The 13,927-nt window shown below is 43.2% G+C and overlaps 1 protein-coding gene across 3 annotated transcripts in view; it reads right to left on the bottom strand.

Annotated features, from left to right (window-relative positions):
- Positions 1–1,866: 1,866 nt before the first annotated feature.
- Positions 1,867–13,927, bottom strand: part of LOC118301018 (versican core protein) — a 32,444-nt gene continuing 20,383 nt past the window's right edge. For all 3 annotated transcript variants that reach the window (XM_035626043.2, XM_035626042.2, XM_047330280.1), the window contains 5 exons: positions 9,658–9,816; positions 7,731–7,813; positions 5,642–5,786; positions 4,576–4,758; positions 1,867–4,467 (listed from right to left, as the gene is read on the bottom strand). In XM_035626043.2, coding sequence (XP_035481936.2) covers positions 4,214–4,467; positions 4,576–4,758; positions 5,642–5,786; positions 7,731–7,813; positions 9,658–9,816 — 824 coding nt within the window. In that variant the 3' untranslated portion in view covers positions 1,867–4,213. The remainder of the gene's footprint in view (positions 4,468–4,575; positions 4,759–5,641; positions 5,787–7,730; positions 7,814–9,657; positions 9,817–13,927) is intronic.

Below are 13,927 nucleotides of genomic sequence, written 5' to 3'. Positions count from 1 at the left end.
ATAGTTCCTGAACGGAGGCACCGAGGGCTTCTTCCATGTAAGGGTATCAGAGTGGAAACGGTGCACATTGATAGATTGTAACCTTACTGCGGACACTCCCAGCTGGCACGGAGATCCTCCACTTGGGCCTGGTGGTGTAGGGTTTGCAACGACATTCCACACGGAGAAACAGTTAAGGCTTGTAACAAACAGCGGTTTCATAACTTTTTTTTTTTTTACATCTCAGTTTGTGTATAGATCAAAAAACAAGATGTAACATGTTAATGTTGATACATGTGAAATTAAGAGGTTTGGGTTGATACCAATCTCGTATCTGTCCGTTAACTATAGGGCTGAAGCCTGCAGCTTAAGGTGACGTAAAGAAAAGAAATAGGGGGAAACAGCATGTGCACCTCTGTTACTAATCATTCGGACCCCCCCAACTCTAAAGATGACTTATTAACCAGGTTTTGTATGAATTAACCAAACAAAATGTAGGTCGTTGATTAGAACTCTTCCGAGGTGCTCTGGAGCCAGCTGAATATCTCCAGGCTATCTGTTTCCCCGTGTCTTTGTTGGGAATATAAGATGATTACCTGCTGGCTTCAGCTTCATATTTTGAATGGAGACATGAGAGTTGTATCAATCCGCTCATATAATGCTCAGCAAAATAAAAAAAAAAGACCTACACATATTTCCCAAAGTATAATTGAAAAGTTGCCTTTTATTTTGTGTATTGTTTGATAACTTTGCTCATCAGGGGGGCGTTGGTAATAACTGCACCATGCAAGGAAACCCGAATGCAAGGGACAATAAAATTGTACATGAACTAGGACTTTGTCTTTGTCTCTTTACAGAAGGTCAACTATTATCCCAAAATACCCCCAAGAGATCTTGTGAGAAAATCACTGTAGCTGGGCTGTAATGGACTTTGGCATGGCCGCTGGCAGAGCGTGCCAGGTGCAGTTCCTGCGTAATGCGGTAATGTGCTCGACGTGTTTCCAAAGGGAGGGGAGCGGCGGCTGCCTACACAAATGTTTTCCCGACAGAAGACACCAGGGCCATTCATGGTGCCGCTTCCAGTCCATTTTGGAGCTGAAATGCAGAATTTTGCCAAAGCATGGCACTGTTTTAGGAACTGAGTGACGACATGGAGGTGACGTGCTCGGGTTTTTGCGTGCATAGAAGGTTGTTTGTTTGACTGTGGAAATACACAGGGGCCAGACAACCATTCATAGGCTTATATCATATGTAATAACTCATCATTAAAGTGAAAATCTACACGGAACCAACCAGTGTTGTGTGTGTATCCAAAGGGAACATGTCTTATTTGGGATTTAGAGGTTATACTGTGACGCCGCGTCACATCCTACATTGTAGTCATGGCTACGGCCCGCCGCCTCTACCTTCCGCCTGCAGGCGGCCAATCTTGAGTTCCCGACCCCCGGTAAGCTAACCATGCATAAATCCAAAGAAAGAAAAGTCTTTTATTAATTTTTCTTTTATTAAAATTCCCAAATAAGGGAAGGACTCAACAGGCCTGCATAGTTCTAGGCCAGCAACAAAACAGTTTTCTTTTTGTTGTTATATAGTTTCATAAATGCAATAAACTATAGTTCTTTATTATATAGTATAACTATAGATAAAACTTTATACGCTGTGTTATCTTCATTTTAAGGGTCAAATAGGTTTTGCGGCTCCAGATGAAATTTATTTCGTGGGAGAAGGGCCAAACAGCGCTCTTTTGATAGTAAAGGTTGCAGACCCCTGCGCTAGTTGGACCCTCACAGCTCTCTGGTTGTCTGCAGGTCAAACACACACACACACACACACACACATTGGTGCATTCATGAATGCCATGAAATAAAACTGCACAAGCAGCACAGGTTTGTGTTATGAGTTTGTATTATTGCACACACAGCTGACAATAACAGCAAATTGAATAGAGAAAGAAACGGTGATTACATTAAAAAATAAGCTCTTGTGCCACAGACACAGTAAACCCCATTAACCACACGGAGTAGAAAAAGGCTTTTTTTCCCGGACAAATTCATATACATTGAAAAACAATATATAAAAAAGAAAAATATAAGAGTAACATGGAAGAAGAAAAATGACAAATCTCGTGGAGGACGTAGAAGTTGTCTCTATGCGGCTTTTTCACATTCCCTTATCACTTGAGTTAAAACTTTTCTGTAGCGGAAAATAACACTACATGAAGCGGAGAACACTTCGAACACCCCCACCCCGACAACGTCGAAAACTATTCAAAAGAAACACCCGGTGGTGAATTCGTCGGGTGGATTTTGAGCACAACGAGAAGCAAATGGCAGCAAGCTAATGATCAAAAGTTTCTCTCTGTGAGAAACAACATGACAGTAAACAGCAAGGAAGTCACCATCAACCGAATGACCTTGGCTCCAATGACCTTCATTTAATATCACAGTCCATTCAAAGTTTTTAAAGTATACAATAAGTTAAATTCATATATGGCTTCATATAGTATCTATATTATATATCCTATGATTAATAGCCACAGCCAGAGCACACGCCACACATTCATGCCGTCCTCTCCTTAGCTCCGTGTGCCACTCATTAAATCTCCCCTGTCTCTTTTAAAAACTTTTTCTATGTAAAATATTTTGTACAAAAACCCACAAGGGAGATGAACCAGTGAAAAAAGAAAAATGGGTCATAGTAAACAGCAAAGCCAAAACTAGACTAACGGACCATTTTCTGTGATAATAATTTAAAGTGATGAATTCATGCTTTCTATAATCTGTCAATGGCATTATCTCAACCCGCAAAACTACTGGACTAGCTCGTTTAACAATGAACCATAAATGATTCTGTGATTATCGTGTTTTTTGGTCTTCGCCAATTATGTCTTCCCAACATTAAAGGTACCTTGTGGAAATTTTCCGACCGCTAGTATCACCATGGACCAAACTGCTTTCGAGAGTGGGCTTCCTGTTTTGCTAGCGTCTCGTCCCTACGGGTCTCACGGCAGTCTGCTGACAAACAGACAGAAATTGGAAAATTGCACCAACAAAGAGGCAAGAGTTGCAGACACACAGCTGCAGATATCAGTGGGCCACTTTCTGGGAGCTTGTCTACCGGAACGGCGAGGAAAAACTTTGCAGCTCTGGGTTTGCACTTCTCTGACTGCAGCCGGGTTTCCATCGACCTTCGTACCATGTACGTCAGTGCTGTAAATAAGCGCTGATGAGGAAATCACCAGATATGTGTGTGGAGCGAATATTTAGCATTTTCGTTTGGAGATTTCCTCCAAATTCAGTCGAAGCGTGCACTTCATTTGGATCGAAACCAATCTATTGCTGGAGTCACGCTGGATGGTTCACACACATTCTTCCTCGTTCTGAAATCCTACATTACCCACAATGCAACCCGACCGCAAACACTTTGGTTGAAGATTTTGGCGGGTGTTACGCTGGTAACGGTTATTAAGAGCTGCTAGTGTCAAGCAGAGGTGAGGAGCAAGACCCCCAGAGGTTTGGTAAGCTTTTTCTTTGTCAGACTTGTAGTCTTCAGCTCGAAACCGATGCCGACTCGAGTGACTTCATCATGTAGTAGGAAAGACCTGTCAACAGACTGTGTGGATGTGTCCTTGGATATATGCGAGAACCCTCCCTCTACAGCAGAGATATAAGACTACAGAGATATAAGTAAGACCCTCTTTCACCTCTTATTTTGGCCAATTGAAAGATATTTTTCCTGTTTATATATTACAGCTTTTAAGCCTCAAGTTTACCCCCCTGAAGACGCATACACAGACAGCTGCCGACACCACGTGTGTGGTTGTTATTCGCTGTAGTCCACGTGGAGAACTTGAGCCCCACAGGGTACCTTTAAAGTAAGATTTCAAGATTACACAAGGCACTGAGTTAACACAGTGTGTTCAGATTGGCTGTTGGGCCAAGAGAAAATAAACACAGAATCAAATTCAGATGACACACAGGAGTTTCACAGACCACCTGTGCGGTGTTGGACTATTGAGTTCACCACACGGTGAAACCAATACGGCACTAGTATCACAGTTCAGATCCTGGAGTGTTTGTGGATAATGCACTGACGGAACATCCTCCCCGTCCATTTCAGAGCCATCGATAGACAGTTCAGAACATCGCTCGATCTGTCTATCGATGCCTCTGCCAGCCTGCTGTGATTGGCTGCCGCTGCGAAGCTAAATTTTAAAAAAAACCCACAAAGCAAATCAGTGTCTCATCCGATCTTCATTGTGTGTCTGTGCCTGAGCTTCCCTCTTCTCCCTCGGCAGCTGCTGGACTTGATTCCGGAGAGGGTTCCAGAGGCTCTGCACGAAGCTGTCAATCTGCTGTTGCTCGTGGTTTCGACTGGGCTTCTGATGACTCCCGGTGCGATGAATGTGATGGTCTCGGTGCCTGTTTTGTCGCTCGCTGTCCTCGTTGTCACGGTGGTGGAGCGCAAATGATTTGTGGTACGTTGCGGCTGAAAGAGAAGATGAAAAAAGAGAGTGAGAAGCATTGTACAGCCTTTTATATTTGAGTGCCGATACAGTAGATGTGCATAGTGCTACAATCGGATGTTATTACTCACGGCTTGTGCAGGTGACTTTGGGCATGTCCCATTGTCCGTTGGCACAGCAGCGTATAGTGGGGCTGTGTCTCTGGATGAAGCCCTGTTTACAGTGATAGCGGAGCAGGGAGTTGACCTCGTATCGAGGCTTCATGGTCCCAAACACTCGAGTATCCTTCACCACAGGAGGCTGCCCACATGACACTGGATTGTAGGCAACACACAATAAAAATTCCATTCATAAAGCTGCAGAGTAGCTATGGGCAATCTGCCGAGGGTTCAGTATTTACTAGAGTTTGTTCTGAGATCAGGGGCCTGTACTACAAAGCAAGTTCAACATACCCAGGATACCTTTGTCATTATTAACTAAACCTAACCTGATAACCTGTACTACAAAGCTGGATATCAACTGTATAAGTAATCCCTGGGTTGTCATAGACAGCTATGAGAGCACACATGTGGGAAAGGCAGAGTCAATTAATTCGGCAAGCGACCATCGTCATAACCAACATAAGAATATTTTGGAAATAAGCACATGAATTTTGAGTAAATATTTCTGCCCCCTTTTGTCCGAAGATGATCAGACCTATTATAAAGAGAAGCAGAAGTGATGTCAGACTGAGAGGAGAGACGTTAATGTGATGAGGTCAATCACATTGAATTGATCATTCGCAATGTTGGAAGATTGAACGGTGTGAGGATCATTTTTCTAATAAAAGTTAGAATTGTTATTGTGTCATTTGATATAGTTTTTACTGACGGACTCCTGGCAGCAGAAAAACTGTGTTGTGTGTTTTAAAACATACTGCAGGTTTGCAGACCGACACAGTTTACTTCAGTACCTGAGGAGACTTGAAAAGTGGATGATTTGCTTTCCGTACTTTTATTTCTTTCCTTTGAAAATAACAAAGGTTCTTCTGAAGAAGCCTGAGAGAAGGATTGAACACTATAGCATTGTTTGAACTTCTTTAAAAGTGACTTGCACTAAAGACTTTTTTTGTAGCTTATGAGCCCCCCCCCCCAAAAGGCATAACCATTAGTGTCTACGAATGGGAGTTTGTGTGTGTGGTTTTCAAAGTGTGAGTACCTGTTCCCTTTTTGCAGGTGAAGGTCAGGTGATAGTTGCAGGGCACGTCGTTCCACTGTCCCCCCTCGTGCCAAATCATCACCACACAGTCCTCGCCCGACTGGAAGAAGCTGTCCGGCTGGTTCGGTCTCCAGTGGTCATATTGCTGTCGGAACACAATTTGTTGTCTGCGACTTTCATTGTAAAACATCCGATAAACACTGCGATCAAGATTTTGCTATCAGCTTGTACCTTAGTACAAGGATTCTAGGAAATGTAAGATGATTTGCACAATTACACTGCCAAAGTTAGTAGAGCTCAAACATACAGAAAAATATGTGCGTGTGTGTGTGTGTGTGTAGGGGCCATGAAATCAACGCCTACCCCCATGAGGCTCTGGTGAGAGTTCAACACATGTAACTCGTACAAAGACCAGGGAGTGGTGCTACTGAGACAAAGATCACCACAGGCTACGACAAACCGAAAGTGTCTCTGAATTTTCAATGCACAGATACAAAAATCCTTTGCTTTGTGTAAAATAAAGGCCATAAGAAAATGAACAAATTGACTCTGTACAAAACATGCACTCCACTGCATGTACACACTTGGGCTCTGGACACATTTGGCCTTGTAAGGGTGTGCCCATTATTCTGAATGATAACACATTACAACAGGCAAGCCCCCCCCCCCCCCCCCAAGTGTCAGATTTCAGACTCTCTGCTCTCATCAGGGTCCGCTTTCTCCGCACAATTCAGCTCACATGCCGCAACAGCTGAGCATGAATCCCAGCGGACACGCCGAAAAGTGTGAGAATGTTTCATTTGTGACTAAAAACATACGAGTGCGGCGGTCGGTGAGACGGGGGTCTGCAGAGACGGGGTTGCATCACTGCCGGCATCAGGGAGGTGATGTGTTTTATGTTTCTGTTTTGTTTCAACTATACGGCAGAAACAACCCTACAAGAAGGTGGTGTGTGTGTGGGTACGGTCGAGTTGTCGAATTGGCTTAAGAAGTGACCCGGAAGTAATTGATCAGCAGCCATGATAAGAGCTCTTCGGATTCTCTAAATGCATAGGAAAGGAGCATCAATGCTTTCTTTCCTATCTCCTTTAGCATAGGGTACACTGGAGCTTCCTTTGCGAAAGGATAGGGGATATCAATGTCCCACAATTCATTGCGGCAGTGATATTTAACATGACGCGCCATGCACCAACGTAAACAATTCATTCTTAAGTAGAAGTAGAAGAGTATGAATATGACCCAGAAGAGACGCCCGTCATCATGTAAGTTACTGTTACATATGAATCATTTACATCTGATGTCACACGGTGGTAAAACACACTGAAACATGCTGATGGAGTAGCTGTGGTTTTTGGAAGTCCATCTTCGGAAATGTGTAGTTTCACCACGGCAGACGCACGTCACCGTCCGCCGTCGCATGATGATGTGGTATAGTGAAAGTGGAGTCAGATTCTCTGAGCAGTGCTGTCGACTTTTCCTAAGTCCTATCAGTCCTCCTTTACATCTTCCCTTGACCGCATTACGTTTTCCACTGAGGTCAAGGAATAGTAGATAGGAAAAGTAGAAAGGGAAGGACAATTCGACCTCACCCTGAGGCTCTCTGTCTACTTGTCGTCAGATCGTTGGTATTGCACCAGGCCAAATCAGTCTCTAGTCAGTTTGATACTTTCTTGTCTTTTGTAATTTTTTTTGCATTGTAATTGTAAAATTGCCTTTAGGTGTGATTATAGCGAATGGTTGTTTCTCAGTTGTGATGGGCTGGTGACCTGTTCAGGGTAAAGCCTGCCCTCTCACCCAATGTCCGCTGGGATTGGCTTAAGCTAAACTGGAATAGATACTGGATGGATGGAAATGTGAATTCTAGAACTGATGATTTACCCAAATCAATATTCACATCCTCGCTAGAGAAAAAGTCTGAGGATTACCAAACCCAGTATGATTTATCCTCAGGGAACCATGAATGTCAGCACCAAATTTCATTGAATGGACGTTGACACATTTCTATGCTCATAGGTGGATAGTCGACTGACATTGCCATCGGTAGAAATGCGTCAGTAGTGGTTGTCCGCAGTTTGTGTGCTTGTCTTACCATTGGCCGGCCATCCGTCCATCTGAAGTCCCTCTCAAACATCTTGTCGTTCAGGCCAATCCACTGGTAATCGCTACCTAGACCTGCACAGCACAACACACCAGAATCTAACTTTGAGTCTGTGTTGCAGCCTCCACCTTTAGCGAAAAAAAAGCATCTGGTGAAAGGATTAAGGGACGTGTATGATCAGGATTATCACACTGCAAACGTCATTGAGGAGACCAAGGAGAGACAGAGTGTTGGGGGAGACGGTGTGTTGTTTTGCTGTTTTACAAGTTTGTGGTTCGAACATGTGTGTAGAAGCAGAGGGGAATAATCAAGAGTTTGAACAAATGAGAGAGAGAGAGAGAGAGAGAGCAAGAAGGAAATGTTTGGGAGTCTATTTCTTCTCAGCAAGCAGCTTCGCCAGTAAACTGAGGGAGTATCTACATGTTGTCCAAACACAGAGAGATTTGGTTTTCATTGTAAACTCTCTTTATCCTCTATCTTTAAACCAACTACGTTTTATTACTTATTTCATCTTGCTGACACGCATCACTGGATTACAGCACTGACCTATACAGAGCACTGACTTTGTGGCTCTGGAAACTTTTCTAACTTACTTACTAGCGGAGTTCAGTTTGTCAATGGGTGGACCAAAAATAGTAATAATATTTTAAAGACAAAACCAGTTTTGCAACAACTTGAACATGGCTAATGACGCCACCCAGTGATCCAAACCGTCTTTGACCTTGCGAGGCCAATGCTGACATAGAGTCAATCGTTTGGACCACTCTTCATTTGCGTTCTTACTAATATTATGTCACCAGTCTGCCCCCATCCTGTCTTGTACTTGCATAGTCTCAGGTCCGAGATCTCTGGCTTCAGGCGTAACTGGGGCCGGAGCCAATGACTAGAACGGATCCGGTGGAGTCAGGACCACCATGACCCTACAACACACTAACCCCTGCCCCAGGGGATTCTGGTTTGGGGAAAACTCCTCCACTTCAAAAGAGCCCTCTGTGAGTCTGCGGTGCTCTCCATTATTGTGTGGCCGGAGGATGTCAGTGACAGTTAGTTCGCGAGTCAAATGTTGTCACATCAAGGAGTGATGGTGGTGAAAGCTACACGTTAGTTTTAAATAAGACTAAGAGTATAAAGCCATGCTCATAATGACAGCGCCAAAATGCTAATTTTTTTAATCAAAGAAATATTTATAATAATAGTAATTTTGCAATAAAGTTCTGTCCCACAACATTTGTGCAACCCTTTTACCGAAACCTATTTAGCCTGGCAGAAGAAGAAGAAAACAGAGGGTGACATGATTCCCAGGAAATGATGCAGTTTGCCGCATGAATGGGTAGACCAAAGGGATATTCATATTTTTCATATTTTTATAATATTTTCAGCCTTGATTGAATGTGTCGCTCTAACCAATGCAACCCTGTTACACATATTATCAGACTAAGAAAAATACATTTTAAAGTTTTTCTGTTACCGAAATTAATTAATTAATAACAGGGTTGCATCTCCTTCAATCCACCCATAAGGGACAATCTATCATTTATAGTTCAATTAAATAATTAAATAATTTATATCATTTAGATTATACTTAATGTTTAAAATAGGAATTATTCTTATTATTCTTAGAGCAAACTTGCTAATCAGACATTGAAGATGAGGCTTCATTTTTGCCGTGTCTACTGATGCATTGGCGGAGTTTGACGGATCCTGATTGGGCTAAGACTCCTGGGGATAAGAGACGAAAAGTGAAGTCGCCCTAATTATTTGTAATATTATTCTCTGACTTGTCTCTGAATCTAAATACATTTTTTGATCAGAAGACACTGTCTACTGATTAGTTCCTCTTCGTAGATATTATTTTTATTTCATAAACTCAAATTCCCGAAGAAAAATGCTGTAGCTCAATCGCACGTCTTGGACTTACGATTGACGAACAGTTGCTCCTCGTGTGACAGGATGCTGGCCAGGTGGGCGCCGTGCATCCGACACTCCCTCTCAGCGGCGTCCCAGGTACGTCGGTGTGTGACGTACTTGTAGCAGTGTGACTGAAACTTCTGCCAGCCAAATCCACACACCTCGATGTCTGCAGTGAGGAAGACACAGAAACAGTTAACTGCATTGCTCCCCCCTTTCTGGTCTACATATCCTCACCTCTGCTGAATTAGTTTAACCCCGGTGGGGACAAAATGTATTTAAAAATATTAGGAAGGGGGATTTCATTCTTGCATGTTTTGGTTTGTTGTGCAACGGCGGTCGGCCAGGTCAGCTGGTGGTCAAGTGCCGTGCAGTGTTTGCAAACTCGCCGACACCCTGAGACGTGCTAGCGACAGACGCTAGCGCCCATGGGCTTAAGCCTCCTTTCTAACACATCTGTCTCCAACGCAAGGCTACTCCCGTTACACATGATAGCAACATCCCCACTTCTTACACCTGAGCATCTATCTACTGAACACAGAAGAACCACCTAGCAACATCTGAGGGTGCTTTACACCTGCAGTTCGATTGGACAGTTTTGGCGATGTCATCCCGTGTCATCAGAGTTACATGGAGCCACATTGAGAAAATCAGTTTCTGGTGACTGATCGCAGAAAATGCTACTGTACACTTTACTGAATCAGAAATGAATCACCAATGTGTGTTCTCTGGGGTCACAAAGAGCTCTTGAAGAATTCGCGGAAGATGGATTTTATTGGCTGAGAAAGCAACCAAACCTCATGTATCATTGATAGTGCCGAACAGACAAAGATGGGATCAAAAGAGGTATTTTTCACCTTATTATTAGAGAAAGACATTTCCCATCTCAGTTGGGAAAACATTAAAGCTGCTCATTGAGTTGTTGTCGAGGGACGATTGCGTCAATCATCTTTGGCGATTTGGTTTGTTTGGAACAAGCCAAGGAATGTCCATAATGTCCAGTCCATAATGTTTTGATTGCTCCCTCCTCTTTCTTTTAATTTCCGGGAGACCAGGCACATGAAATGCACTATTGCATCCGGCCAGTAAAGAACAAGTGGTCACCGGACAAACACATGGAGACCCATTCTTATGCCAGATATGATGAATGTAGAGCGCTCCCTCTGTGATTTGATCGCGTTCCATTAAACCTCGGAACTCGGATGTCAGGTTTATAGTTCCAGTATGATCTCGAAAAACTTGGAATTACAAACTCCGAGTCAGAAATTGCAAATGGAACGCCCCTCTGAGTCGGAATTCCGACTCGGGAGGTCGGAAAAAATCACCACCCCCGAAGTTCCGGGGTCTGAGTTCTGAGGTATAATGGAACGCAGCATAAACACATGTTAATGTAGGTATGTAGGGAGCCTCCGCTTGCCTCGTGTTGGTGACCACAGAATGAACACTAGCACAACACACAAAGGGCAGCTGTGGCTGAGTTGTCGTCCCCCAACTGTGAAGGTTGGTGCGTCAATCACCGCTTCCCCCAGTGAGTGGTTATTAAGAAGAGAAATGTGCAATATAAATACTGTCCATTTAACACCCAACTGAAGTATCTCATTCAGGTGTATGGGACCTCTGTTCAATAAGATCTGCAAATGTACGATCCTAAATCTCGATCCAAAAAGTCAGCGTCAACTCGACAAAATCCCTTTTTTGTCTTCAGAAAGATAAGATACTCACTAAGTCCCTCTTAAGCACAGAAAAAGGTGACTAGCTAGGCATATACTGTATTTTACTTGATACACCAGCAGCCTTGCGGCACTTGTGTCAGTCAGGTGGAACATGGAACTCAGAGTTGGGTTCTGAAAGACTTCTCCTTGATCTCGTTATGACCTTGATTGTACCTGACTTGAAGGCCAAATATATAAATGCAGATGTAAACTGAACAGGACACTAGGGCGGAATTAGAGTTAGACAGCTTCCACACCAGTCATAACCAACCCAACACACTAACCCAGCAACAGGTTACGAATGAGCATAGAGCAGCCACATTGCAAATTCTCAATAAGCTATGGCTCTGAAGACGTCAATATATCTTCAGATTCAAAAATGTTCAAGTCCAGAAGTGGTTAATGGTTCACAGTCACCTGCAGTATTCTGGTGTACAGTGTGTCATGTACTGTATACGGTCCAGCATATACTCCACAGTGCGATTTACAGTCTGTACAACAGTTCTGTTTATAACAAGGCTCTTTAACTGCATATTTTTGAGCTTGACAACATACAGGAAGTTGTCCACATGCAGCCAGATGGTTCGGACCCACACTGTTGTAACAAATGGACGAATTGCAGCTTAGATTTGTTTATTTCTCATCAGAATCTGTTGTTCAGACCAGAGAGTGAGAGAGAGAGAAAAAGAGAGAGAGAGAGTCGAGGTCCAGCTGGAAAACAATGGCCCCTCACTGAATGAGCTCAGTAACACGCAGTTGGACTTCATTAACCCTCACAACTCTCCATTTGTCTGCAGGTCACACACACGCACGCACGCACGCACGCACGCATGCACGCACGCACGCACGCACGCACGCACGCGCGCACACACATACACACACACACACACACACACACACACACACACACACACACATGCACGCACGCGCGCACACTTAGTTTGCTATATGATGACTTTAAACCATATAATCAGCTCTCTGCTTTGGCAGGCGCAGCAAACAATGGCTGTTTTGTATCAGTGCCTTCAGGATAATGTGCACGCCAATAAAGCCGTGATGGAAAGTTGCTGTCGAGGCTTCGGGATATTAGCTATCATCAGCCCGCCTCGTTCTTCAAAACTCCAGCGTGCAGCCACCTGGAGGGTCAGGTGAGGTCCCCATGCCCACGAATGATCCGTGACCCTCCTCCTGGCAGTTTGAAAGGAGCAGCACTATGCAGATGTACAGAAGGAAGGCCAGTCTGAACACCGCTCATCCAGACGATGAAGGAAAGCTTGACTTTAATAAGTCTGAGGGAGTATTTAGCCACACAGCTGTAAACGCTTTCTGGCAAAGAAATAGAGTCATTATCTCTTTTTTTTCTTCTGTCTTTCCACTGGCAGAAGCTGTGTGTGTGTGTGTGTGTGTGTGTGTGTGTGTGTGTGTGTGTGTGTGTGCGAGTGTGTGTGTGTGTGTGTGTGCGCGCATGCGTGCGTGTGCTTCTCTATCTACCAGCTCATATATGTACAGATGTACTGTAAACTGCACAGGGTTTTTAATGTATGTTGTAGATGTTGCATACATCTTTCACATGTATACACCCTGCACACTGGGGTTTCCACTTCTTAACTCCATGACTTTCTATGAAGAATTGATCAGGCAAAGAGGGTTGAAAACAAAAAATGAATTTGCATATAAATAAATAGCATCTTTTCCATTTCTGTGCAAACAGGTTTTTCTTTGATTCTCCACTAATAATGAATAGTTAAACTTCAGTGGTGGAAAATAACAAAGTGCGTTCACTGAACATTCACTAAATTTGAATATTTTCCTTTTATACCGCGTCATACTTGAGCTCCACTGCACCTCTACTGCATAACAGAAAAAAGATGTTGTGCTTATTACATCACTACCTTTATTCCATAGCTAAGTACAGTATAGCTCCTGGTTACTATGGAGATTTATTTATATAAATGTATGTTAAAACTAGAATCAACTCTACATTGATGCTTACAAGTTAATGCATCAGTAATAATTACACATGGAGTACCTTTCTGTCTGCGTAAAGAGGATGTATTTTTACTTTTGTATTCTCATCATATTTTGCTAATGATACTTTTATTCAAGCAATATAAGGATCAAAAAGTTCACTGGAAAAATAATAAAATTAAATTTAAAGCTTAAGAACTGAGGAAAACTGCATCCGCCATTAGTGTAATGATACACAAGTGAACTGCAGTATATAGTACAGGATTGTGGCCTTAATCGTTTCATTTTTATTTTCTTTTACATAAAAACAATATTTTGACCTTACTTTTACTTATTAACTATAGAATAACTGGAAAGACTCATTAAATTCTCATCCCCTGAGAGCTGGTTCATTTTCGTGGAAAATATGAATCGCTGGGGTCCGCTTGTTTGCCTGAACCTCGACCAGAGCAATGACAGAAAAGTTGGACGAGAGTCTGGAACTAATCTGCTGAGGAGCCGACGCCCAGTGCTTCGGGGTAAGTGAGGACCAGAGGCTGTCGTAAAGACGGCATGCTGTACGCACCTGTGTGCATGAGTGTCAGCGTGTACACAGTTACA

The sequence above is a fragment of the Scophthalmus maximus genome, chromosome 2, assembly GCF_022379125.1.
Source record: "Scophthalmus maximus strain ysfricsl-2021 chromosome 2, ASM2237912v1, whole genome shotgun sequence".
Taxonomy (NCBI): domain Eukaryota; kingdom Metazoa; phylum Chordata; class Actinopteri; order Pleuronectiformes; family Scophthalmidae; genus Scophthalmus; species Scophthalmus maximus.
Note: the sequence above shows the minus strand (reverse complement) of the source record. Positions and strands in the feature narration are given on the sequence as shown.